Below are 26,665 nucleotides of genomic sequence, written 5' to 3'. Positions count from 1 at the left end.
ATATGTTCTTTTTTTCATTTAAGAACAGCTCTGGCTTGGGGCTTCTGGCTGGCTCAGTCGGTAGGGTGAGTGATTCTTGATCTTGGGGGTGTGAGTTCAAGCCCCACATTGGGTATAGAGATTGCTTAAAGGTAAAATCTTAAAAAAAAAAAAAAAAAAAAAAAAACAGCTCTGGATTTATATGAGTGAATTGGTCCTAGGGGTCCCCTCTGAGAGGAGTTTGGATAGTTGGAGATAGGGACAGAGTTTTGTTTTTTACCAAATACCTAGTTGTTCCCTTTGAATTTTATTGTGTGCATATAACTGATACAAAAATACAATTTAATTGTTTTTAAAGGTTTATTTATTTATTCATGAGAGACATGGAGAGAGAGAGGCAGAGACACAGAGAAGCAGGCTCCATGCAGGGAGCCCCATGCGGGACTTGATCCCGGATCCCGGGATCATACCCTGATTCGAAGGCAGACACTTAACCACTGAGCCACCCAGGTGTCCCCCACAATTTAATTTTTAAGGAAAACTCTAACAAAGCCGAGAATGAAAATTATATATAATCTCACCCTTAGAAGTGATCACTGTTAATAGATTTAAGTCCTTTCATTTATTCATATATACGTATATACTGCATTTTGTAGTTTATAAATCTGGGATCTCTATACATATAGCTTTGCGTATAACCTGTTATTTTCTTTTAACAATAATGATGGTTTTTTTTTTCTGTGTCAATACATGGCATTCTGTCTCCTCATTTTTAGTAACTACTAAGTATCCCATTTTATGAAAATGTCTCTTGCTGTCTTGGCATTACACACAGCTCCCAGCATGGTGCCACCATTCCAGCGAGCATCTGTTCTAGAAGTTTCTAACCTCATTGGTGCTTAGTTGGGTCTTCAGATAACCGGCTCCCATTGTATTCTGGATAAGGGATAAAGTAGGTTCAGGCTGAAGTGTGTGTGTGTGTGTGTGTGTGTGTGTGTGTGTGTGTCTCTCTCGGGCTGAGAGGGTTGCACCCTCTGGGCATGGAAGACCCCTGAGTCTGCACGGAGGCACCCAGTCCTCCAGACCCTGAGCTGGGCGCTGTGCTCCCCCTGCAGGCTGTGTCCAGTTCCTGCAATATTATTACCAGAGGGGCTGCCTCTACAGGCTGCGCGCCCTGGGGGAGAGGAATCACCTGGACCTCACCGTGGGTGAGTAGCCCAGCCTGGGGAGGGGTGGGGGGGTGGGGGACAAGTGCTGGTCCCTCCCTGCTCCCTCAGACCTCACCACTAACTCCCAACACTGGGAGCACGAGCCAGTAAGAAGGTAACAAGACCTACCATCCACAAAGCCAGGGCTGCCAGCCTCTACTTAAGTTGCTTTTCATAATTCATGATGGATTCTGTTCCAGCCAACAAGCCTGAGGCCAGCTGTGTGCCAGGCCTTGATGCTAGCTTCTGTCTTACTCTTATTTTTTAAAAATTTATTTATTTATTCATGAGAAACACAGAGAGAGAGAGAGAGAGAGAGAGAGAGGCAGGCAGAGACACAGGCAGAGGGAGAAGCAGGCTCCATGCAGGGAGCGTGATGTGGGACTCAATCCTGGGTCTCCAGGATCACACCCTGGGCTGAAGGCAGGCGCTAAACCACTGAGCCACTCAGGGATCCCCTGTCTTATTCTTTTTAAATGTCTATTTTTTTGCCTGTGTTTTGTAATATACATAATTATATAAGCATAGTGTTGTTGTGCATGTATAATATGCCTACATATAGGGACGCCTGGGTGGCTCAATCTGTTAAGCATCTGACTCTTGATCTCAGCTCAGGTCTTCATCTCAGTGTCATGAGTTAAAGCCTTGAGTTGGGCTCTATGCTGAGCCTACTTAAGAGGAGTAATAATAATATGGCTACATATAAATATGTATAGACACATACACATATATACATCGGGAATGTGTACTAGACTATTATATATATATATTTTTTTTTTTGAGAGAGAGAGCGAGAGAATGTAGTGGGGAGGGGCAGAGGGAGAGAGAAAATCTTAAGCAGACTGCACGCCCAGCTCAGAGCCTCACACAGGGCTCGATCTCAAGACCCTGAGGTCATGACTTGAGCTGAAATCAAGAGTCAAAAAAAAAAAAAAAAAAATCAAGAGTCAGATGCTTAACTGACTGAGCTACCCAGGCACCTGTGTGCTTAACTTTTTTTTAACTCATGGATCAAGTCCCCAGTCAAAAGAGCTTAGAGAGCTCTTGTCTCAACTTTCACAGGAAACTAATAAAATTCTGTCATCTTTTGAGATGGTCATTTCAACTGAATTACTCTGCAGAGTAGGCCCTACTTTGTCAAGATGCAGTTGAAGTGATACATGCAAAAGTCCATTTTAAAATGCAAAATTCTGGGATGCCCAGGTGGCTCAGTGGTTAAGTGTCTGCCTTTGGCCCAGGGCGTGATCCTGGAGTCCCGGGATCGAGTCCCACATCAGGCTCCCTGCAGAGGGAGCTTCTCCCTCTGCCTGTGTCTCTGCCTCTCTCTCTCTCTGTCTCTCATGAATAAATAATCCTTAAAAAACTGCAAAATTCTGTGCAAATTAAATATATGATTAAAAATCAGTGCCTGGCATGTCCGCTTTCTTTAAGTGTTGTCAAGCCCTAGGAGTTCATGGTGACTCGAGGCATGAGAGCAGTCATGCCTGTGACGGGTGTTCTACATGCTCTCTGGGTGGTGTTCATAGTTGAGTGTCACCCATTGATGACAGGTGAGGGCTCCCCCCCCCCCCCCCCCCGTGGCTAATCTCCGGAGACTGGCATGGCTTGGTGGTAGGTGCTTGGTGGGGCTGTGGGAGCAACTGAACCCCCTCACACAGACCCTTTACTTCCTCTTTCATCTCCACAGAAGGATTCCAGTCCTGGATGTGGCGGGGCCTCACCTTCCTTCTGCCTTTCCTGTTCTGTGGCCATGTGAGTCCCCTGGAGTTTGTGGGTATCCCCTGTTCTGGGCTGACCCCTGGGAACAAAAGGTCCTCAGGCCTCTCCCTCATTCACCAGCTGTCCCTGAGCTGAGCATCCCACAGGGTCCTGGAGCAGACATGGCCCCTGTCTGTGCCTTGTGCTCTGGGATGCTGAGGCAGGAGCCAGCAGTGGCCTGTAGCACCAGCATACTGAGCCCCAGATCTTCAGGCTGCTCTGGCCTGGTGGACACCAGAAGCTGGGGGCCTGGTCCACCCCCTGGGCTTCCCCATGTGGGTCTCCAGGGGAACCCGATGGGGTAAGTGGTGCCTGCCTCCTCTCTCTAGTTCTGGCAGCTGTACAATGCCATCACGTTATTTGAGCTCTCCAGCCATGAGGAATGCAGAGAATGGCAGGTATGGTGTGTGTGTGTTGGTGGGGCAGACGAGGGGTCCTGGGGAAGGCTGAGCCAGCTTCCTCGGCCACCCCTTTACTTCCCACCATGGGGCCCTGTGCCCTGAGCTCCCTGCTCCTGGGGCCCAGGAGACCCTAAGTGGTCTGAGAACCCTACTGAATGCTAGGGGGGTGTCCCCACCTCGGGGCCCTGCATGACCCTGAGGACTCATGCACTTGGTCCAGAGCCCTGCTTTCTATGGATGGAACTCTGCAGTTTGCCAGTGGCTTGTTCTAAGAGGGTTGCGAGGTCACAGAAGCAGCTGATCAAAGCTGGCTCCCCCTTTTCTTCCTTTCCCCTCCTCCCCCTGCCACCCTTCCCCCATCTCCTTGCATGGCCCTGCCCCTGCCAGGTGTTCGTGTTGGCGCTCACATTCCTCGTCCTCTTCCTTGGCAATTTTCTGACCACACTCAAAGTTGTGCACGCAAAGCTGCAGAAGAACAGAAACAAGGGGAAGAAGCCGTGAGCCAAGGGAACCTGATGTCCCCCGGCCCCCCGGGGTTCAAGACTGCAGGGGGTTCCAGCTGGCACCCTTGCTGGCTGCCGGGTTTTGTCCCCACAGTGACCGTGGTCACTGGCAGCAGCCAGCCCAGGGGCCAGCGCACGACTGTGAGAAGAGCCGAGGCCCGGGTCCCTGGCAGACAAGAGGAATGTGACTCCAGTCTGTTGGCACTATGTCCACCTGCTCCAGCCTCCCTATTTATGACCTATTTAACATGGCGGGGGCCTCCGGACTGCTCCCTAATCTGCAGTCTTCCCCCCCTGCCCTCCTGGTCAGGGCCAAGCCCTGGTCGGTCTTCCTGGGGTGGGGACGGGGGGAGCCCTAAAGACTCAGGGAGTCCCTCAAGTTGGGGTCTAGCTGTGCCTCGCCCGGGTGCCGACCTGCCACTTGCTGAGTCCCCAGCGGGTGGAAGGAAACGCCCGGTGTCCTGTGGAGCCTCCCTCCTCGGGGCACACTGCTCCTGCTGTAAGCTCTCCTGGCCGCCGCTGCCCCGTGCCGGGGGTATTTAAGTTCTCAGAGAACCGCTGTCTGTCTTGTGCTCTTTGCAATTCCTGAGTCTCCAGCCTGCCTGCCACCCCCCGGGGAGAGCAGCTGCCCTGCTTCCCTTCCAGAGGGCTTGGAGGGGGGCGGGAGGGCTTGCTGCAACCACCAGGGGGCGTCCCAGCCCTGGCATCACTTGGGTAGTGTGAGGGCTTTTTTTTTTTTTTTTTTTTTGACACTTCAGAGTTTGGCTTCCTGACCGCCACCCCTCAGCCCACTTCCCGCCACCCCTCAGCCCACTTCCCGGAATTCTTGCAGTGAGTACTCAGGGAGGGGGACCCAAACTTCAGCGCTGTTTGAGACTTAAGCCATCACAGAGGTCACCCACCCTCCACCTCCCTCCATTTCCCTCCTGTTCTGGAATGTGGTGGGGAGAGTCTGAGCAGGCTCCCTCCTGGAGGTGGCAGTTGGGAGGCTAGGACAAGTCTGCTGGTCACCTTGTATCCGATTCTCTATTTGTGGGGCAGGTGAAGAAGCTAGCAGGTTTGGTTGAGTGTTTTGCCACTGCTTCCCACACTGGCCTCAGTTACCCTTAACTACCTCCCTACAAACCCCTCTGACCAGAGTTCACTGGCCTCCATAGTCATGCTTTGGTCCTCAGGGAAGTTTAAGCTTTTTTCATTGTTACATTTTTAAAATAGGAAACTTCCCCTCCACCCCAGTAAGAGTCTACATAAAAACCTAGATTTCTGCTTCCCTAGAAAAATGGAAAGTTCTTGGCTAGGCTGAGCTGCCTGCCTAGGATGGGGTGCTTGCATTCTAGTGAGCCACAGACCCCAGCCCTCCCTTTTATACCTGTCCTGTTTCACTCCAGCCTGGGTCTTCTGAGCTGATTCTTAGGCACTTGGGTTTTTCCTAGACCAGGAGTCAACCAACTTTTTCTGCAAAGGGCCAGATCATCTGTCATAACCACCCAGTCTGCAGTTGTCGGGCAAAAGCAGCCAATGGATAAATAAATGGGTATGGCTGTGTCCCAACAAAACTTTATTTACAAAAACACACAGCTGCCAGATTTGGTCCATAGAGTATGATTAGCTTAACCTCTGCCCTATACCATCATTTGTCCACGAGGCCTTGGATTGAGTGCTCTTTTGACTCCCCAGGGCATGGCAGGGTGGGGTGAGGTGGGATGGGGTGGCATACGTAAGTCTTTCTCTAGCAGAGGACTTCAGAGAGGCTCAAGCTTAGTGGGGGCTGAGGCAAGAGATCCCTGGAGGGCAGGAGCCACCTCAAGCCATTATCCTGTATTCAGTTAACGCTAACTTGTGGCTCACTCAGGAAGCAAGCAGCTCTGATCTCTGGGGCATTAGAATCACCTGGAGCACTTGTTTAAAAACTCCTGGATGAAAAAAATAAAATAAAATAAATAAAAATAAAAACTCCTGGATGCCTCTGAACCCAGACCTTCCAGATGGTTCAGTGATTCTGTAGCTGGGGGTTGAGTGTTCTTGCAGGAGGCCAGGATAGTCTCAGCTTGGCAGAAGTGGAGGCTGTGAGGGACAGAGGGAGCTTGATGACTAAAATGAGTCAGTGCTGTTGTTTTGCAGATAGGGAAACCAGTCTAGAGAGGGCAGTGACTTGCCCACGACCACTCAGAACTGATGACAGTTTTCATCTTGAGCTTCCAGCAGTGGGGGCAGTGGGGGGTTGCAGGTGCCAAGCCCCTGAGCCAGGGTTGCCTGGGTGGTCCAGGGTGCTTTTTGAGTTTTTAGAATGTTTCTTCTCCCCCTCAGGCATGTGTACATGCCATTGCAGCTCTGGAAAGATGGCAGCCCAGCTGAAGTCCTGGGTGGGGGCGGGGGCCAGCCCCCATGTCCGGGGCTGGTGCCTGTGTTGTCCCGATAAGTCCCTGTCCCATTGTGGCCCCAAGTTCCTGGAGGAAAGCAGCCAGAAGTCGGAGGATGCAGCAGTTGCCTATCTCAGGAGCCCAGGGAGGCGGGTGACACAGGAGCAGTGGGTTTGGGGACTGTGTGGAACGCTGACAAATCCATTTATCCACGTACCAGATGTAGTTCTTTGTTTCAAGCATCGGTCTGCAGGACCTATCGGTGTGCGATGGGACACACATGGCTGCGGGGAGGCTGTGTACTCCTGAGTCCTAGGGACAAACGCTGGATCTGGGGTCTGGAGGGGCTGAGTCCAGCATCCTCACCCACCTCCATGCCGGCCCACCTCCAGTGTAAACCCGGAGGTGATTTCATGGTCAGAGCCCCAGCTGAGAAAGGAGACATCTCCAGAATGTTCTAAGAGTCTAGCCACAGGCTCCAGGCACGGGGAAACACCCAACTCCAAGTGTCCTTGGAAAGCTGGCGATAGGACAGGTTCTGGGGGTACAGTCTGGGCCTGGCAGCCTGGGCCCCGTCAGTCTTGCACGTTGGGCTGGGAGCCCTGCCCAGAGGGGTCAGAGGAGCAGGCACAACCGGTGTTGTTTCTGCCGCTGTGCTTTCTTCAAAGCACTGAGCGCAACCTTGGCCGCTGCTCGGAAGACGTCCTCCACGTTCTCCCGAAACTTGGCAGAACATTCCAGGTAGAGCGCAGCTCGGATCTGTTCACAGGCGATCTGGCCCTGGGTAGGGGAGGGGCCTGCATTAGATGAGGCCTGGAGCCTGGGGCACCTCCTGACCCCCCACTCATGGATCTGGGGACTTGAAGCTGGCTTTCGGGGCTCTCTGGAGTGTGGAGCCCCCTCCTCCCGGTCCCAGGCCCAGCCCCCGCAGCCTGTGTGGATGGATGGGAAGGGCCTGTGGTGTGGCCTGAAGGCCAAGGGCAGCTGAGGGAAGCCCATCCCAGCCTCTGCCCTGCCCCCTGCTCTCATCCCTTGTCAGGGGAAGAGGGAGCTGCATCCCAACTCTCAAGAACTGGGCCCACTGGGCCAGCCATTGTGTCAGCTGGGCCTGTGAGAAGAGCTAGAGGCCTCCAGACACGGAGGGCTTCCTGCATGCCTCTCCCTTGTCCCTCCTCACAAGCTCCATGTAAGCAACAGAGCTGGGCGAGGACAGTAAAAACTAGCTCTCCTTCTAAAATTTACTTTTATTAGTACTTATTCCTTTTTATTAAACTTTCTTATTCATTTTCCTTTGTGTTCTTTTTATTGTCCCATGCTTCAGCCAGAAAGCTGCAGGGTCTGGTTTTGCCTGTGACTCCCGCGGGTCGGGGAACCCAGTGTTCGAACTAGGCCCACCCTCCCATCCCATGTGGCAGATGGAACAGGATGGTGGTTAAGGGCTCAGACTCTGGAGCCAGAGTGACTGGGACAGGATCCCGGCGAAGCTGCAGGTTAGCTGTGTGACTCTTAACCACTGTGTCACCTCCCTGGGTCTCAGTGCCCACCAGCCCCCTGTATGCTAACAGTCTGCACTTCAGGGTTATAAGGATTAAAGTGAAGTAGGGGAGGAGGGGGAGGAGGGGGGGGAGTACGAGGGTGGGGAGGGAGCAGAGAGGGGGGCCTCTCCCTGACCTGCATGTAGGTGATGGGCTCCAGCTGGGCGGCCCGGAGCTTCCGCAGCTGCTCCTTATCTTTGCGCAGGTCTGTCTTGCAGCCAATGAGCACCATGGGGGTCCCACGGCAGAAATGTGTGACCTCAGGGAACCACTGTGGAGGGAGAGGACATGCATGGGGCTGAGGCCAGATCCGTGGCCCCCACCCTTGAAGCAGACTGGCTGGGCCCCAGGCCTCACCTTGATGAGGACATTATCATAGCTAGTAGGGTTCATGACGTCATAGCAGATGAGCACAAGGTGGGTGTTCTGGTAGGACAGGGGTCGCAGCCGGTCATAATCTTCCTGCCCTGAAATGGGAAAGTAGGCAATGGGTAAGGGAGGCACCACCTCCTCTGTCCACCCGAGTCCCCCCTCTAGGCTCTAAGGGGTGAAGGGTTGGTGACTCTGTCTCTAAGGCCTCGGTGTGCTCATCTCTAAGACAGGTGGCAGCCCACAGTAGCCAAGATTACAGGGGATAAAACCCATGTAGTGCTCAGAACTGGATCTGATTACAGGGTAATCAGGGGAAGCTGGAGGAACTACTAGCAATTATGTCCATGGCAATTACCGCCCCCCCTGCCACCGGCCCTGGCACTCAGGTGGAAGATAACAGACTCAGGCCAAATCAGCTCCCCTTGATCAGGATCTTGGAGGGTACCCCCAGGCTGAGAGGTGCATGGCCTTGGGCTGCATTCCTCCTGCCCTTCAGGCAAACCCCTGGAGGAGAGTGGGGGTGGGGGGACCCGCACAGCTGCTGTCAGGCTTACCTGGGGAGACCCAAGGCTATGGGTGCTTGGCCCCTCCCCTGTACCACTGAATCAGACACCCAGGCTGGGTGTGGTTTTTTTTTGATGCTTTTTAGTATTAAAAAGTATTTTAATTATTAATTATTTGGTATTAAAAAGTATTTTTTACAATGAGGATTTCAAACTTGCAGAAAGGTTGTAAAAGGATGCCAAAAACTCCCTTCCTTGGATTCCTGAGTATTTACATTTTGTGCCACTTGCCCTTCGTATATGTAAACACTTGAACCGGTGAGAGTGAGGGGAGAGTGATTTCGGGCATTTTGCTGCTTCACCCCAGGATACTTCCCTCCGGTTTTCTAAGAAGAAGCCCATTCTATCACCGCCTGTAGCACAAATGTCAAGCTGGAGCAAACACCACCAGCGGTGTGCTCGAACCCAACCCACAGGCCCAGTTCAGATCTCACTGGTAATGGCCAATAGTAGTTTTGCCCTGGTCCAGAAGCCAGCCCAGGATGATGCACGTAGTCACCACACTAATAATATTTTATTATTCCCACAGTGAGAACTGAAGCCCCTTGGGCTCACTGACAACTTCCCAGCCACCTCTGCAAAGACAGAAATGTGACTTCCTTCCATTATATCAGACACAGAGGCCCAGGAATCCCTGCCCCTCCCCCTAGCCTGGGGGTGCCTGTGTGGTGCCAGCTTGCCCTCCGGCTCCCTCCCTGCCAACGCAAGGACAGGCCACATCCTGCTCCTGACCCCCAGCTGCTGCCAGGACACTGCCATACTCTCCCTTCCCACTGGCTCTCCCTCTTGATCCAGGACTCCTGACGGTGTGCAATGAACGGGACTCCCAGCTATGACAATGGCTAGGCCAGGACGACTCCATGCTACCATTTAGCCAGAGTCCTCCCAACACTGTGGAGGGGGTGAGGGGCTGTCAGGGCCCAGTTGACTCAGACTCTTCTGCCCTCATCACCAGAAGGCTGGAGAAATCCTTGTGCAATGGTGGAAACCTGGCCCAGGATGCTGTGCCAGCCCATCTCCTGCAAACCATCCCCTCTCCTGATCTTGGTCCATGTCTTTGTAGACCTATGCTGTCTGATAGGGTAGCTGCTAGCCCCATGTGGCTAATTTCAATGAATTAACATTAAAAATTCAGGTTCTCCGTTGCACTAGCTACATTTCTTTTTTAAGATTTTATTTATTTGTTCAGGAGAGACACAGAGAGAGAGAGGAGCAGAGACACAGGCAGAGAGAAGCAGGCTCCATGCAGGGATCAAGTGATTAATTGCCACGCAGGGCTAGTGGCTCCCGTAATGGGCAGCATGGGTGCAGGGCTTCCCAACACTGCAGAAAGTTCTGTTGGGCAGCATAGCACCATCATCGTCCAAGCCATGGCTGGTCTCCCATGATTGGCTGCTGCCCCTCAACAATCCTGTCTCCACCCAGCAGCTGGCTGAATCTAAGACATAAGATCTTGCCTCTCTACCCTCAAGTGAAAACTAACTTCAATAGCTCCCTACTGCCCTTTGTATAAAATCCAAACATCTCCCCAGGTGCCACATGACCTGGCTCCCATGGACCCTGACCTTTCTCCTATGCTCCACCCCCCTCACCGTTTCTCAAACCCACCAAACTCCTGTGCCTCAGAGCCTTTGCACTTGCTGTCCTCCCACACCTGGAACACTTACCCTACTCCCTTCCCCCATTCTCTTCTTAGCATTTTATTTTAAAACATTCAGACTGAACATCCACATTATTTCCCTTTTCAGGACAAATAATGTCCTGAAATGTCAAATAAGGTCTTCTACTTCACAACACCAACACTTTATGGCTTATACACTTTATACAAAGTATACCCTATACACTTTGTCCACAAACGGTTAAGAAATCCTTACAGCCATCACCTGATGGAAGTGAATATTTCGATTTACACAGAAACTGAGCTTCAGAGAAGAGACCCCGCCAGGGCTCAACCCCCGGTTGCCAGTTGAGTGTTCCTTCTGCTGATAGGCAGCAATGCTCTATTTCACTTTGCATTGTGCAAACACAGGTTCTGAGCCTGAGGTATAAGGATGAGGTTCTGAATCCTGGCACAACATATATGTCTATTCCCTGTTAGAAATACGGTGGGAATGGACAGTAGTTGTAAAACGGGCCTCCTCATGCTCCAACAGCTCCCCTCATCTTGACTGGCTGGCTCCTCAGGGAGGACTGCCCCTGTCCTGGGCATCCACCATCTGTGCTCAGACACCGACTGGTCTACTGCCTGTCTCCCCAGGGAACATGTAAGCGCACAGGCACCATGTCTGTCCTTTGAAAAAAAAAAAAAAAAATCATCCCTGGTGCCTAGTAGGCCTCCAGTCAAGCCTGGCCAGTGGTTGTCCAGAGCTGTTCAGCTCCCGTCAGATGCAGCAGAGACCAGGGCTGCAACGTGCCTGGGCGTTTAGCAACGCTGGCCTGTGAGGATTTCGGCAGAGCTGAAACGGGCAGAAGTTGGGCTGCAGTGGGTGAAAGGAGGAAGTCAGACTGGGCCTGACCACCTCCTCTACTCCCCGGCCCCAGGGGCCTCGGCCCTTGCCCATTGATCCCTCTTGCCCAGGCAGTAGCATGGCTCACTCCCTCCTTCCCTTCAAGTCTCTGTAGAAATGTCACCTCCCTCAGGAGAGCTTTCCTGACTGCTGCCCCACGCCTGACCACATTTTTATTATTCTTCTGAGTACATGTCGCTCCCTGATGTTGGGTTTCGGTTTGGTTTTGTCTCTGCTATGAGCACAGAAGTCCCTGCCGACAGGGGCCATCTCTGTACAACCCTCGGCTATATCCCCTGGGACACAGGTGAGCCCAGTAACTGGTGAATGAACGAACAAAGGAGTGGGTGGGTGAATAAGGTGAAATGATCATTTTGGCAAGGGCATTTCACTTCTAAAGCCTGTGTTAATTTAAGCAGCCACCCTGGGAGGTAAGCTAGTTGGAGGAAGTTCTTCCTGCTAGGAGCCCATGTGGCCAGAGGGCCCTTTCTCAAGGTCATGGACGGGTCCCTGCAAGCTGGAGCACCAGCTGGGCCCTCAACTCTTAAGGTCAGCTGCTGACCATGCCACTCTCAAATTGCCAAGAACTTTCTTAGGAAGACTTCTCCAGACTTCCCAACTGGCAATCAATCTCTGGGCCTTGTTTTCTTACAAATGATTTCCTCACCTGTGAAATAGGTATGTGAGGAGCAGGTGAGCCTTGAGAATAACACTAAGAAGAGTGAATGAATATCAACAATCCGTGCCGGCAAAGCTCCCTCCTTATGAAGGCTCGTGCTCCTCATGGCTTCACTTGAAGCCCACTGACTGCACTAACTCATCATTCCTCACTACAACGCTAAAAAGGTAGGGCTGTTGTTACCCCATTTTACAGATGCAGAAACTGAGGCACAGAGAGGTGAAGTGAATCACCTTGAGGTCACACAGCTAAATGGAAGCTCTGTTAAAGACAGATGACTGAAGGTGAGACTACTGGGGGTGCCTCTCTCTCAGTCTACTGCAGAGGGTGGGAAGAGGGCCTTACCCTACAAGCCCAAGGCCTGACCAAAAGGCTGCCAACACAGGTATCTCAAGAGAGGAGAGCTCTGGGAGGGGACGGGCAGCCAGCCCAGATCCTAGCTCCCTCCTCCAGGTTGCCTTCCTGGCTTGACTGTGCCTGGCTCAACTTTTCCCAAGATTCAGTGTGAACCTCCACGTGGGGACCGGGTCTACAAATGATGGATTCTTGGATGCTGTTGACCTCATGTCCCCTTGGGAGACGTGGAGTGTGGGAGAATTAGGCTAGATTCACATTCTGTGACCTGGGTGCCTTCCCTCACTGAGCCTCAGTTTCTTTATCTCTCAAAGAGGGTGATAACCCTACCCCTGATATTGGAAGTAAAGGAACCATAGACTAAGCAATGCTGGACAAAGGTGAAGGACTGCTACTATGGTTACTATTAAAACAGGAACTTCCAGGGGATGGGGACCTGGGATCTAACCCCAGATCTTTGAACCCACAAGCTTTAGGGGGCCCCCCAGCCACAAGGTGATACCATTATCCTCCCCCATTTACCCACACTGATGCCAAGGCTTAAAGGGGCCAAGTCACCGGTCTAGGGGCACACTAGGGCCCCACTCTGGCCTCTGCAGATGAGCTCACATGGAATTACGTGCAAAGGGATGCATTTATTTCTAGTGAGGAAAGGTTTTCTGGGCCACAGCTCCCCCTTGAAGTGGCCCATCTTCCTGACACCGGCAGGGCTGTGGGGCAGGGAGGAAGTGAGGTTCTTGCCTAGCATGAGGGTATTTCCTTTGTGGGAAGGACCTCTGTTGTGGCAGTCATCTTTCTAGGGGTAGGAGTCTCTAAGGCCTGGGGCTAGGTTGAGGAGAGGGTGTCTTTGGGCTACAGGGATCCCAAAATCCCCAGCAGTTGGTCCCCAGCTCCCATCAGGGCGTTGGTCAGGGGAGGGGCAAGGGCAACATGAGAAGGGGAAGCTGCAAGAAGAGGAACCCACTTATTGCTATTGGGGTCCGCCCACCTGGGTTTCCTCCCTGGTGGGTGGGGGGCAGGAGTAGCTGGGCTTTGGCAGCTCCCACCTGAAGCCGGAGTGTCTTGCAGCTTCAGCTCTTTGAGCCCCCAGAGCTCCTGGCTCCTAGACAGCCCTCTGGTCCTCGATTCCCCATCTCAGCAAAACTCCTTTGCCTCCCCCACCCCACTCATCCTATTGTTCCCATCTCAGGCTGGGAAGGGGCCTGTGGCTCCCCACTTCCCTGGCAACCCCCATTCCATCCTGTGCCACCCTAACCCCTGGACTTCACCCCAAGGCCCAGAGGGCTCCATCTCTGGTTGGTGTCTTAACATCCCACCTACCCCCACCTCCCCTCCACCCGGGAAACTTCAGACAGAACCACAGCTTCCTGCCGTCAAGGGTGTCAGGGCCCCCAGCAGGAGCAGCTGCGAGGGCAATACTGCTCACATTGCCCGCCTCCCCTTCACCTGTCAGCACTGAGAGCTCCATCACCCCTCCACCCACCCTCTCACCTCTAAGGAGTCTGTGTCTGCTTCCGTAGGATGGAGACAAGGCCAGACTGACCTCCCATGCAGACCCCTGTGGTCTGGTCCTGGGTATGGAGAAATTCAGCCTCCCAGGGGTCACCCCTGAACCAGAGCTCTGGTCACCGATGATTGGTTGGAAAGATACCACTCTGTACCACCCCCACCACAAGGTCTAGCTCATTAGGTTCCAGGACCTTCTACATAACATTTACTAGAGTTGTCTCCAGCTCAGCCACTCCCCTCACCCTCCTTAGTCTTTTTCTGTAGTTGGTCCCCTGGCCGGCCATCGTTTTCTGCCACTTATTTTTGTTCTCCATCCACCCACAGGTGGAGACGATCTCACTGCCTTTATCACACAGGCTATGCTCCAAGGGCGCCTCTGCATCTAAATATCTTCTGCATTAATTCTGTAGGCACCGTGCTGGGCACTGGCATATGAAAGAATGACCCAGTCTCTCCTTCATGTTCCTAGTGACAGGGCTTCCTGGGTCACAGTGACACACCCAGAAGGAGCAGCCACGTTTCTTTCTCCCTGAGTATTCCTTCTTGGGCTGTCCTGTTGACCATGAAGCCAATCTACTTCCCTAGGACTCCACTGAGTCGTTCAACCCCCAGTTCTGTTTCCTGCTTGCCAGTGTCCTGTGGGGGGGGCCGTGCGGGGGAGACTTAAAAATCATGACAACGTTTAGCCCTTCCCAAGAGCCGATCCCTGTGTTACATATCACATGGGTCTAATTTAATCCTCAAGACTACTTTAGCCCTCATTATGGATAAGGAAACTGAAGCCCAGGTGTCCCTGATGACACGCAGCCCAGGGAGCCAGCATCAAAGCCCAGGTCTGATTCCAAAGCATGTGGCAGGAAGATCATCATCGCTGTGGTGGCTATGTGCCTCTGATGACTGGGCCTGGAGCCCCTCCAATCCCTCCCACAGCAGCTGTGAGAGCAAAGCCTTCCTTATACCAAACAGAAACTTTCTAGAACCTCCACACAGCAGTCTGCCCTGATAAAATTCTTTTGAGCATCTTTCTCTGGGTGAGGCCACAAAGACCAGAAGTGGTCCCTGTGCCAGGTCCGATGGGGGAGGCTTCTATGAGCAGTGAAGCCCAGGGATCTGACAGGAGAGGCCCTGAGGGTAAAGGACAGAGGAGAATGAAAACCTGCCTGTGACTCTCCCTGCCTCCCCAGCACCCCACCCACAAAGCGGGGCTAATGGACCTGCCCCTCCCTGGGTCCCCGACAGGAAGCATGTGAAACTAAACGTGTAGCAGACACACTGTAAGTTTTACTGCTCTTATGGTTACGCCCCCAGGGAATTTCTCAGCAACCTTTGGCTTTCTTAGTTCACAGGGCTGGAAGCAGGGCCCTCATCCAACAAAGGGGGAGTCCTTTAGAAGCCACTACAGGGTGGACCCCACCATACAGTAAAGGCTGCCAAAATCAGGAACGGAAGAGGGGTCTTGGGATGGGACAATCCCTGTTCTGATTCTCTCCAGAGTGGAATGGGAGATGCTACTGGCAGACTTGGGGTGGGGGATGGGCTCCATCCAAGGCCAGTGGAGACTTCTCCTCATACATACAATGCTTGGCTGGCAGTGGACGGGGCACCTGATGACGAGCTTCCACGCAGGCCACTAAGCACTGAGTCACAGAGGTTGGGTGAGGTCCCACCTAGGGATCTTGACCTTTGTCCTCCAATGCTGGTTCAGCCCAGAAGGGGATTGATTAAGGGCAGGATGGAAGCTCCTTGAGGACACTCTGCCTTCCCCCCACAACAGCCCACAGCAGGGACTGATAACTGACGTGAGATTAGCATAAATCCACATGCCTTAGGAGCTGCAGGTGGCAGAGAGAACCTTATTCTGGACTTAGAGCTCTGTTCCTTCGCAGTGCTTGGTTTATCCCCAGGAAACCAGGAAGACACAGAATTGTAGCCAGAATCCTAGAATCACAGGCACAAAAGTGTAGACCACAGACTTGCAGAACTATGTACTGTAGCCCATGGAATCTCAGACGTGTGGAACTCATCATTTATGTCCACAGGACCCTGAAGCCTCAGGACTGTCAACCACAAAATCCTGGAGTCACAGGCTCTGATATGTAGCTCAGAGGATTCTAGAACCATAGGACCCAGAAATTCAGCCCACAGAATCCTAGCACCAGGGGACTCAGATCTGCAACCCACGGAATCTTCAGAGACCACAGCATGCAACACACGAAATCCTGGAACCATGGGAAGCAGAAGCGATGCCCACGGTTTTCTAGAACCAAAGGAGGGGAACGAAGCCGTGGGTTCTCAGCACTTAGCGCTAGGAGGATGGCCGAGGAGCTCACCTCATTCAAGTGCCCTCCCTTTCAAAGACGAGCGAGTGGGGCCCTCTGAGCCTCCAAGGCCGCCCTGCCAGCGCCCCTCCGCGACCGTCAGGGGTGATGGGAGGTCTGAGTCCCACAGAAGCTGGCGGGTGGGGATGCCCGGAGGGGGATACCCAAGCGGGGGAAGCCCTTGGAGCACCCGGGACCCTCGGTGCGCAGGCGCACTCACCCGCGGTATCGTACAGGTTCAGGGTCACCTCCTTGCTGCCCACAGTCACGCTGGCCGTGTATTTCTCGAACACCGATGGGGCGTAGTCCTGTCGGAGAGGGGTCGGCTGGTTCTCACGGGGGCCCGGTCACCCTATGCAGCTCAGCTCCCCTCGCCCGGCTGGACTCGAACTCCCGAGGGGGCGCCCCGGGGTGGCGACTGCCTCTCCCCGCGCAGGACGCCGGGGCGCCGGGGTCCAGGCTCGAGGCGAGGGGTGACGGCCGTCCGTCGCCCCCGGGGGCCCAAGCCCGTCTCCCCACCGCAGTCCGGCCCCCATCACTCCCGCGGCGGCCTCACCTCAGGGAAGGAGCCCTGGCTGTACACCATAAGCAGCGATGTCTTGCCGCAGCCGCCGTCGCCCACGATCACGATCTTCAGCTCCTTCCTGCCCGGGCCCGGGCCCGGGGCCCCGGGGGCGTCCATAGCCGCGAGCAGCCCGCACTGGCAGCCGCGCGGGGCAGACCGCGGGGGCTGAACAATCCGGGGCGGGGCCAGAGAGACCCCGCCCCCTGGGTGCCGGCAGCGCCTCCGCCAGGCAGCCGCCCGGGCCCACCTCCCGGCCTGTTTTCCTTTCCGTTAGGGCCCTGGCCCGCGCAGTTCACCTTTCATTCCCGGGGAAACAGACAACCGGGAAGCGGGGGCGCTCGGTCTGAAGCGCGGCTCCCGCTTTCCCGCCTGCACGTCAAGGCGCGCGCCCCCCACCGACCAGATTCGATCGTTTCCGCCGCTCCTCCGGGGCACCCCCGATTGGCAGGCCCCGCCTCCTGGCAGACGCCCTCCGATTGGCCGGCTCGGCCTCCCCCGTCGGACAGGGGCCCTTTGATTGGCGGACCGTTGCCCCAGCACCAGGATTCCAGAAGCCTTCGGTCTCCAGCTCTAGGAGAAGCCCCCTAGGTCGCCCCGCCTCAGCTGCGTGGCCCGGGGCAGTCGGCTTCTGGGCCGTTTCCCCACGAGGTAGGTTGGTAACGCAGGGCAAGACGCCGGCGCGGGTGGGGCGGGGGGCGCGGCTACCCACCCAGCCCAGCCCCACGGGCGCCAGTGGGGGTGCGGGGTGGGGAGTAGCAGTTCACCTCCCCGAGAGCACAAGGTGGACGTCTGGCGCCCCCTGGCGGGCAACCGCCCTGGGGCGGGCGGCTTGGAAAACAGGTGAACGACTCCAGACAACACCCTTTGGGGGTTGGCCCCAAACCTCGCGGGCGGAAGCCTCTTTCTAGCACAGGCCAGAGGCGTGAACCGAGGAAGACACCGTCGAGGAAGGGTTGGGGAAAGCCAGGGCAGATCTCGTGAAGATAAACTGGGACCCCTGATAATCCCCCATCCCACCCTGAAATGTAATAAAGCGCTCGCCAGCCAGCAGCCACGTATCTTCATCTCAAGAATTCTCATCACTCCTCCCACTTCCCCGACCAAAACTGCTATTTATTGAGCACAATGTGCAGGTACTATCGGGCGGCTGGCTGAGGTCGCCCCTGCCCCCCATTCCTTCCCTCCCCGCGACTCTGGGCCAACCAACGGTCCTTTGCGTAAGCCAGGCCAGTTGTCAGGAGTGGCAGGGGACGCCCGGAGCCGGGGTGCAGCAAGCCGGCATTGAGGCATGGCCAAGTGAGACGGGTCCTACCGGCAGGAGTAGTCTCCTCAGAGAGGGTTGGAGGGATTCTCGATCTCCTGGCCCCCAGGGAAGATTTTCAATCTTCCAAGTTCTCAGCAAAGACCAGGTAAACTACTTCACGGAGGTAACTGCCAACCTGGCAATTCCATGAACACGGGGTAGGTTTTCAGCAGATGCAAGATAAGGTCTGACCACCAGAGGGCAGCAGCGACTGCCCGTCGAAGCTCACAAATAAAGAGCCCAGAGTTGGGAAAAGGAGGTTTAAGTCCCAGCTGCAGGTTAAGAGAGTCTCCTATGCTGTCATGGGCCAGAGGGCCACCTGCTGGGTCAAGCACCCCCCACACAAATTTACAGCAACTCATTCCTTTTTTCCAACACAAATTTATTGAGAGGCAACCATGTTCCTTCCTGCAAAGCAGCTAAGTCTTGGGGAACAGTCTAAAGGAGTCTGGGAGATGTGAACAATTTAGAGATGAGGGCTTAGGGAAGGTCGAACCTAATACAGGCAATGTTGAGAGGGAAGACCAATGGAAACAGGATGGGCACCCTGGGCAAACGCATGGTGGCTGGAAAACCCCATTAGGTTCCACGGTGCCTGAGAGTGAGCAGGGAGGCCAGACAGGGTTGTCAAGGTAACTGGAGTCAGATCAGGGAGGGCCTTTCTGCCAGGCTCAAGAGAGGAAAGCTCCTGAAAAGAAGTGCCCAGCCAAAGCCAGGTACTCAAGCTGTCTCTGGTGACTTAAGAGAAGCTGTGACTGGCTGGTGAGGCAGGGCTGGGGGTGTGTCTGTAATGGCAGCCTGAGGCCAGCAGGAGATGAAGGATGAAGGAGGCCTCCGAATGAGGGGAGAACCACTTACCTTTCCAGCCAGCCCTGGATCTGACCCTGAGGCTCAGGGAGGGCCTGGAGGGCAAGAGAATGAGGGGCCGGGGAGATTCAGTTAGGAGGGTCAACCCACTCTGAGCAAACTGCCACCTGGGGGTTAACCACACCGCCTGACATTCCTCAAAATCTGGGACCTCAGTTTCCATTTTCTCTCCTGAAAAATGGGGCTCCGATCTCAAGACAGAACACATGGCTTCCACCAAACTAGGGGGGGGGGCGCTCGGGGCGGAAGAAAAAGGAGGCTTCCGGGCCCTGCCTGCATGCAGGCAGAACAGCTGACACTGGCCCCGGCACACCCACCCACCCCTGCATCACCAGGAGGCTGGCAGAACCCCAGCCCCACCCGGCCTGGAGTGTTTGAATTGGACTCCGCTCCAGTGGTGCAGGGGCTGGATCTGTACCTAAAAATACCCAGGAGCCAGGCCAGCTGCTGAGAGCTTCCTCAGAGGCAGCTGGGCCAGGGCAGGCCCGCTGAGCAGGGCCAGCTCGCAAGCTCTGGGAGCCCTGCTCCCTTACCTGAGATGTTCTGAGGCCCCAAGTCATTCACCTTCTATTCACAAGGAATTCCTGGGGAGGTTTAGGAAAGCAAGCAAGAGTCCTTAAATTGGTTCTTGCCATAGAGCTGTTGGACACCGAAGCCTAGGGGAGCACGCCAGGTAGCATGAGTGGCGTGGACTCGTTTGGCCTGTGCCTCCCGCCATAAGGCCAGCTGAGCCCAGAAGAGAAATAAGGGCCAGATCCACTTCCGTCTTGTCAGGGCAAAGTCTGACCAAGCATAGGTTAGGATGTGGAAGTTAAGGACAATTCTTCCAGCTTCTCTTGCCCTGGTACTTGAGAACATCCTAGGAGGTCACCTCACTCCTGAGGGGTCATCCAACCCAGCGGCCGCAGAAGAAATTGAGCTAATTCTTTGTGGTACCAGAGATGGGAGGTGGCCAGGGGCTGACTGTGAGTCAAGGACTCTCTCCAGGGCTCAGTACCTGGCGGTGCTGGTGGGGAGGTCGTGCAGGAACACAGAAAGCTCCCCCTCACAAAGCCAGACTCAGAAACAGCTCAAAAGGTCATCGTCCACATTCCTCCTGCTTCACAGGGGGAGACCTTAGCTTCCGGAGGGGCGGGGACTTGCTGCGGTCACTGGCCAGTTGGAGACAGCGCTGGACCCAGGCGGCCTCCAAGATGGCGGGGCGCCTCTCGCCACAGTCCGGGCAGAGGCAGTCTCCACCCGGAGGGTCTGAAAGGTCGTATTCCAGGCTGGGGCTCACGCTGGATGGGCCGGAAGAGGCGGGACCCTGGTGTCCAGTAGCAAGGCAGGTCCAGCCACCTCCCAGCCTTGGGCCGCCCTTCCGCTGGCGTGGCCCTCTCCAGGCTGGCCCCACCGGATTGGCGCCAGGAGCGCCCCGCCCGGAGCTCGCTCGGTGACCAGGGGGCGGGGCCAGCCCGAGCGGGGAGGAACTACACGGCCGAGGACAGACAGGCTGCTCCGCCTCTCCCTGCCCCATCTCCCTGCCCCAGGTGATGGGTGTGGGGTGGGGGTACAAAAAAAAAAAAAAAAAAAGTGAAAGAGGTAAAGAGGAAATGGAAGTGGAGGGAGTATGACCCTTACAGGTCGTTAAGGACACCTCTCCTTCCCCAGAATCATACCCAGACCACAGTTTAGCACCTAATTGCTCCCTAATAGTTCCGAAGCCGGCTATGGCTCTCCAGCCTGGGGCTGGGAGAGGCGAAGTTTAAATCAATTATTTAACCACGGACGCCCATGAGACGCCCCGTCTCTGGGAACCTTAAGGACTCTATCTAAAGGGTCAGAGGACACCCTCAGGCAACACGCCAGTCACCTGAGGATCAAGGGGGTTGAATAATCAACTCAATAGCAGAACCAAATTTAAACCTCAAATTTTAGGCCAGTGTGAAAGGAAGAGGCCCATGAGATATTAAGAACGTGAGCCTCATCAACTTTTGGAAGTGCCCCCCCCCCCCAGCCCCGTGCGCATAGGGGCAAAGAAGTGTGGTGCCAGGTGCACGGGAGGGAGCCTCCTTCCTCCCCGCCCCAGCAAAGGACAAGATGGACCAACCCCAGCTTATCTGGGACTGGAGACCCTCACAGAGCCAAGGGAAGGGGGCCAGAAGGAGTGAAGAGCACCACACTGGCTACTTTCAACCAGACTGCTTTCCCAGCTTCCTGGCAGTGATGCCAGCAGACAGCTGGCACGAGAGGAAGCCCAAAATAACCCAGACAGCTGGGGTGGGAGGGGGTGCCACGGACACGGGTGATGGGCTAGAAGTCAAGACACCTGGAACTCCACCCTGGCTGCCACTGGTGGCCTCGTGACCTTGGGTGAGTCACTTTTATTCTCTGGGTTTTTGGGGGAGTGACCCCAAATCATGACCCCATTAGGGACAGTCGGTGAAGCTGAGGGGAGGCCACCATTCCGACTCAAACCACACAGGAGGAAAAACGGTGCTGGCTCCCTGCCTACGGAGAGTCAGTCTTCCCCTTTGCCCCAGGCTTTGCCACGTGCCTCGGGGGTGGGTTGGTGGGGGAGGAGCTCGCAGACAGCCCAGCCCCCACTCCCTGCAGCCACATGGGAAAGGAGGCCAACTAATGTGCAGCGAGAACGTGAGGCCAAGCCCCCTAATCACACTTACGCCTACCACTCCCGTTTCCAGACTGCATCTTTATTATCGTTTCACACTGGAGACTCGCCCAAGGTCACCAGAACAGAGATGGGATTTAGAGCCTCCCTAGATTAACCACCAGGATGGCTCTCAAGAAAATCTCCAGGTCAAGCTCCGCCCCTCCCCCAAGCTTTGGTTTAGTCTTCACATTGAGGGGTGGGGCAAAAGTAGGCAGGGCTCATCCCACAAGGAAGCCAAACCTCAGCCCAAATGGGGGAGTGGTGGGGATCAGTGGCACCTGGACCCAAATGGTTCATCAAAGTAATCCCTAACTGGAGATCACATGGGGAAGGGATCAGAGATCAAGGGCCACGCCACCTCCAGCTGTGGAGTTTCCTGGAGACAGTAGTTAACTATGTATGAGCAGCCAGCTTGTATCAGGAGGATGGGGAGAGAGTTGCCATTATTGGCAAGCTAACGCCTCTGTCAAGCACTGAGCATGGGGTTTCAAGTGCACTAACGCCATCCTCGCCATACCTCCGGGTGTTACCCAGCCCAGACGTTCTCAAAAGGTGTCCTCAGACTGCAGCCATCAGGATTACCTGGGAGCTTGTTACAAAGGCAAGTTCTCAGGTCTCACCTACTGAATCAAAAGCTGTTGGACTGGGAGACGTTTGTAACGAGCAGGCTCAGGGCTGGGAATCACTGACCTAGCCCCATTTGAGCAATATAGGGAAACGGGCTCAGAGACCAAGCAGCTCATGCAAAGTCACAGCACGTAAATGGCCAGCCAGGTTTCAAATCCCGGGTCTGATTTTACAAACAGTATTCTTTTTGAGGGTGGTGGTGGTGCAGAGAATCCGTGGGAATTCCAAGGAATGGGGAGAAGAGTCAAGAAAGCTCTTTCTCAGAGGAAGCTGGCCCAAAACTCAGGTACTTGTGTTCTCCACCTCCCTAGCAGCTAGACATCAGAGGGGAAGAGGCCAGCTCACACAGTCACCCCACACGCCCCCACTCTGGGCAGGAAGGGAGGGCCAGAGCAGGGCCGGGTTTCCTGGCAGCAGACACTACCTTTCAGAAGAGGCACCCAGGGCCCTCTCCCACCACAAAACACACAACTGGTAAATACTTGCAAGTGCAGCCTCCTATGCGCTCAAGACTGCAGAGAATTGCACACCCCAAACTCTTGACAACAGAAGCTGACAGGCGGGGATGGATGGACCTAGCAGGGAGCCGATTTCACACACACAGTCCCACACATCTGCGTGGGGGAGAGGCTGCAGAACCAGCCCAGCGGGTTTGGGGTGCTCACCCTCACCCTCCCTGAGCTCCCAAGCCCCCCGAATCTCCCTGGCAGGCTGGGAAAGGACTCACACCTACCTTCTTGTCAGAGTGACATTAGGCCTGCTGGTGCTGTCCAAAGGAGGATAGTTCACTCTGGGGGTGCCAGGCAGCTGCCTTTTCTCCAGCCAAGAGCCTGACAGGGGAAAAAGTCGGAGGGTTTGTTAGGGAGTGGACAGGCACAAACCGGGCAGGGTCTCCTGGAGGGAAAAGTCGCCTCACAAAAGCCCCCCCCTTATTTCATCTGCCCCGGTGGCCCTCACCCTGGAAAGGATGGGGGTGGGGTGGCTGAGTCACGAAGTTCAGCCCCGGCGACCAGCAGCAGGAGGCGGCTCATCTGCATTCCCAAAGACCCGCCCGGTCCGCATCCCCTCCCCGGAGAAGGGCCGGAGGCCTGAGGGCTTAACCCGAGCCATCCGCCCGGGGGGGTCCCGGGGAGGGCCCGCTCCGCTTTCCCAGGCCCACTCCTCCCCCGCCCCCTCCCGGCCTCCGGGGCACAGGGTCGGAGGGTGTGCCCGGAGCCGCCAAGTCGGGACGTCGGTGGCCTCCGCGGCGGCCTCGAGCCCAAAGTGGGGACAAGGGGGCCCCCGCCCCTCGGGCTCGGCCATCGCGGGCGCCGAGGCCGGGCAGGCGGCGAGGCGGCGGGGATCCGCCTGGGGTCAGGGCCGGGCCCCGAGGGAGGCTTCACCCGCCGCGGGCGGCGCCGTTCGGGGGGGGGGGGGCTCGAGGCCCCGACCGGCCGCGCCTCGCAGGGAGGCCTCCTCGTGCCCGCGCGGGCCCCGGGTCCGGCGCGGGGTCCGGACGGCGGCGGAGCCCGCGCTCGTCGTCGAGGCCTTCCCCAGCCAGGGGCGTCCATGCGGGCGGCGGCCTGGAACGCGGGCGGCGGCGCGCCGGCCTCCCCTCCCCCCGGCCCCGCCGCCTCCTTCCCTCCTCCCGTCTGGCGCGCAGCAGCCGCCACCGCCCGAGCCGCGGGCGGCGCGCGAAATGGCGCCCGTCTGGCCGCCTCGCCCGGCGGAGGCGAGCGCGGGAGCCGCGGCCGCACGACGCCCCGGGGCTCGCGGCCCCAGCCACAGCCTCCGCGACCACCCTCCGGCCTGGGGCGCTACGCCCTGCGGGCTCTCGGGCCCGGCCCGGCGAGGGGCCGCCGTCCGCCCGGACCCCCCAACGACAACTGGGAAGGGGGAGGACGGAGGAGGGCGGCCGCCATTAGCACTTGCAGCCCGGCCCGCCCGGCCCCGGCCCCGGCCCCGGCCCCGGCCGGCGGCTCAGCTCTGAACCTGAAAATAAAACTCGTGCTTGGGAGGGAGGAGCGAGCGCGGCCGGGAGAACAGGCACCGCTCGGTGGCAGGCGGGAGAGATGCTGCGTCATGGTGCCAACATGGACGCCGGCCTTTTGTCCTTTTCTGCTTGGGAAGCGCAGGCACGCCCCGGAGCCCCGAAAAGCCGGCTTCGGAGTGCGAGCCCCGCCGTCACGAGAGACAGAGGTCCTAGGCCGGGCGGGGAGGCTTCCTCGTCTTTTGAGCCCCCCACCTCCAAAAACACTTCAATTTCCTCCTCCCCATCAAGGCTCAGACCTAGAAAAGCTAGAGGGACGACCGCAGGCGGCTCCCTGGATGCCCGAGCTCGCCGGGGAGACCCTCCCCTCGCCTCCTGGGCAGAAGGGGCAGAGGGTCTGCGGAGCCCTCGTCCCCCCACCCCTCCCCACCCGCTGCCAAACACAAAGCTCCAGAAACCTCCTTCTCCCCTCAGCTCCCAAACATCTGCAGCCCTTGGCCTGCTCGAAAAAAGATTTCCTCGAAGGGGCAAAAGGCACTTTTTTTTTTTTTTTTTTGAACTTACCCGCTCAGCCCGGTGCCATGGAGTCTGGAAGATCAAGCTGGGCGTAGGTTTTGGACGTGTTATGTAAAAAATATCTTGGGGGGGGGTTGTTTAGTTAGGATTATTGGAGGGGAATGGTGGTGTCTTTCTTGTTACCTTTTTGTAAGTTATACTCTCATGGCATTTTCTGCTCCTTCCACTTCTGCAAACTTTCCAGGGTTGGGTTGGCAAAAGGCGGCTTCGCTGAGGACTGTTTACTGCTCTGGATATAGCAATGGTGTGATCGTCATTAAGAGACAAAAGGCGAAAATACACAGTCAAATCAAACAAAAGGCAAAAGAAGCACGGCCATCCCAACCACCATAGAAAATACCCGCGAGTTAACGTTGGTGTTTGGCTCGAACCAGCTAGGACTTGTTTTCCAGTTTTAATCTAGTTTCCTGTGACGGCTTTAGTCTCTGTACACAAAGAGAAGGTCTTCCTTTCCCTCACCCACCCCCCTACCAAGACGAGAAAAACAGAGCTGTTTTTCTTCAAATAGATCGATTTTCAAAGAAAGTGTACATGTTACTGGGAAGAAAACTGACTAGCATTTATTGCTGTAAACATTTTCAAAAGCTTAAAGCTAAAACCTTAGCTTTATAGAAAGCAAAATCGTCTAGAAGCATTTTTAACTGGCTTATATTAGACAAGAGCGACAAAGACATACATGCAGATGAAGGTTCAGAAAATTAAGGACATCTCAGCAACATTAACATAGAAACTGCACTGCATAAGGACAGAATGGATTGGGTACTTACAACGTAAAAGGTTTTTAAAAACTTAAAAGAATAACAACTGCTTACAATTTTTTGTTGCTGCCATTTCGCTAATCCTACAGCTATACATTTAAAACATTACCTTGTTAAAAAGAGAGCAGAAGGAGTTAATAAGATGGCCAGGTTTAAGTGTTTAATAGAGGAAACTACATATATTTAAAAATTTATTGTTCAGTCAAGAGAATACAGATTAAGACAGCTCCAAGCTCCCACCCACCCACCCAAGAAAAAAAGAGGAAAAAAAATTAAATATGTCGTTTACTTAGGTTTTTTGGAATTCAAAATTGTTAACTGCTGACATTAATGGTGTGCTATGACCTAGTTATACAAGACAAAGATGGATTCCAAGTCATAAGGAAAAATCCAGATCTTTTTAAAAAGTCTTCTTCATTCTTCCAATTGTGAGTCCTTTAGCCTGTTGACAAATGTTAAACACAACACTGAGGCGTCCTGAACTGGATGGTGGAGTCAAAGGAAAAACATTCCCCATTTGCAACAAAGGAAAAACCCACTTGGCCATTTAATTCCATTGCAGAAAAATGGCTCCCCTCATCTGTTGGCCTCTCCTTGGTGTCTGATGAACGATGTTTTGAGATCAGCGTCTAATAACTCAAGCCCTATAGAAGCCGCGCGCTGATTGGCTGCCGCGCCCTGCCGCCCTGCTCCAGCCAATTACCTACCCACGGCCAAATTACAAACCCCGAAAAGAGCCCCAATATAAAATACACCACCACGGAGCCCCAGCAAGGCGGCTCCTCCGTCTCGGCCGCCCGAGAGGAGAGGTAGAGGGGGCTGCAAATGCGTCCTCGCGAAGCCCGGGAGCCTCGGAGTTGAACTCACAAAATGGAAGCCGCGCGCTGATTGGCCGCCGCCACTCCCGGACCTTTAATAAAGAAAGGGGAAGGAAAAGATAAATGCAAAAAAGGGGGACTCTCTCTCCTCTGCTGGTGGCTGGAGGAAGAAGGGGGGGGAAGCATGTGTATAGGACAATTACAGGGCGCTCCTCTCCAAAAATAAAAACGGAGCAAAAAGCCTCTATCACCCAGGTCCAGGCGAGGGCTACATCCTCCCAGGAATGTGAATGCTAATTTGGCTAAAAATCCTGGTTTCCCCTCCCTAGCTCAGCTCCAAAGGGGAGGGGGTCTCGGGGCAGAAGAGGAAGCCGGAGAGAGATACCTCGATTGCAACTCGTCTTGAGTCCTCTTGCCTACCCCCACGGTTCCCAGCGTCTAAACACACAATCACCCCCCCCCCCCCAAAAAAAAAGCCCAGCC

At 55.2% G+C, this 26,665-nt stretch overlaps 3 protein-coding genes and 1 long non-coding RNA gene across 10 annotated transcripts in view; 2 read left to right on the top strand and 2 right to left on the bottom strand.

The window, feature by feature from the left end:
• TMEM120B (transmembrane protein 120B) overlaps positions 1–7,498 on the top strand; it is a 47,842-nt gene extending 40,344 nt beyond the window's left edge. For 2 of the 5 annotated variants that reach the window (XM_035706678.2, XM_035706676.2), the window contains 4 exons: positions 1,095–1,187; positions 2,875–2,939; positions 3,275–3,343; positions 3,734–7,498. In XM_035706678.2, the coding sequence (XP_035562571.1) occupies positions 1,095–1,187; positions 2,875–2,939; positions 3,275–3,343; positions 3,734–3,847 (341 nt within the window). In that variant the 3' untranslated portion in view covers positions 3,848–7,498. Of the gene's footprint in view, positions 1–1,094; positions 1,188–2,874; positions 3,401–3,733 lie in introns of those variants that run through there. The other 3 variants (XM_035706677.2, XM_049101956.1, XM_035706675.2) reach the window with 3 other exon arrangements.
• RHOF (ras homolog family member F, filopodia associated) lies at positions 321–17,277 on the bottom strand. 3 transcript variants are annotated; one of them, XR_007406248.1, is made up of 7 exons: positions 16,603–17,277; positions 16,267–16,354; positions 8,102–8,211; positions 7,881–8,015; positions 5,740–6,989; positions 3,754–3,811; positions 321–915 (listed from the first exon to the last, which is right to left on the bottom strand). XR_007406248.1 is itself a non-coding variant. In XM_025473834.3 (5 exons), exons 1-5 carry the CDS (start codon positions 16,726–16,728, stop codon positions 6,825–6,827), a joined length of 624 nt encoding a protein of 207 aa, XP_025329619.1. In that variant the 5' UTR covers positions 16,729–17,277; the 3' UTR covers positions 4,645–6,824. The 3 variants fall into 3 exon arrangements, 1 of the variants encoding a protein (XP_025329619.1); XR_007406249.1 differs by having other exon boundaries at positions 5,828–6,989; XM_025473834.3 differs by lacking the exons at positions 321–915; positions 3,754–3,811 and having other exon boundaries at positions 4,645–6,989.
• LOC125753755 (uncharacterized) lies at positions 8,207–17,675 on the top strand. The gene is made up of 2 exons (XR_007406250.1): positions 8,207–12,032; positions 15,768–17,675. It is a non-coding gene; the product is annotated as an uncharacterized LOC125753755 (long non-coding RNA).
• A 400-nt stretch (positions 17,676–18,075) lies between these two features.
• Positions 18,076–24,124, bottom strand: LOC112676353 (basic salivary proline-rich protein 4-like). Its single transcript, XM_049102128.1, has 4 exons — positions 24,120–24,124; positions 23,019–23,849; positions 22,795–22,891; positions 18,076–20,301 (listed from the first exon to the last, which is right to left on the bottom strand). Exons 1-3 carry the CDS (start codon positions 24,122–24,124, stop codon positions 22,813–22,815), a joined length of 915 nt encoding a protein of 304 aa, XP_048958085.1. The 3' UTR covers positions 18,076–20,301; positions 22,795–22,812.
• Positions 24,125–26,665: the final 2,541 nt, after the last annotated feature.

Source organism: Canis lupus, chromosome 26 (genome assembly GCF_003254725.2).
Source record: "Canis lupus dingo isolate Sandy chromosome 26, ASM325472v2, whole genome shotgun sequence".
Lineage (NCBI taxonomy): Eukaryota > Metazoa > Chordata > Mammalia > Carnivora > Canidae > Canis > Canis lupus.
The sequence above is the reverse complement of the archived record's forward strand: the minus strand, read 5'-3'. Positions and strand labels throughout refer to the sequence as shown.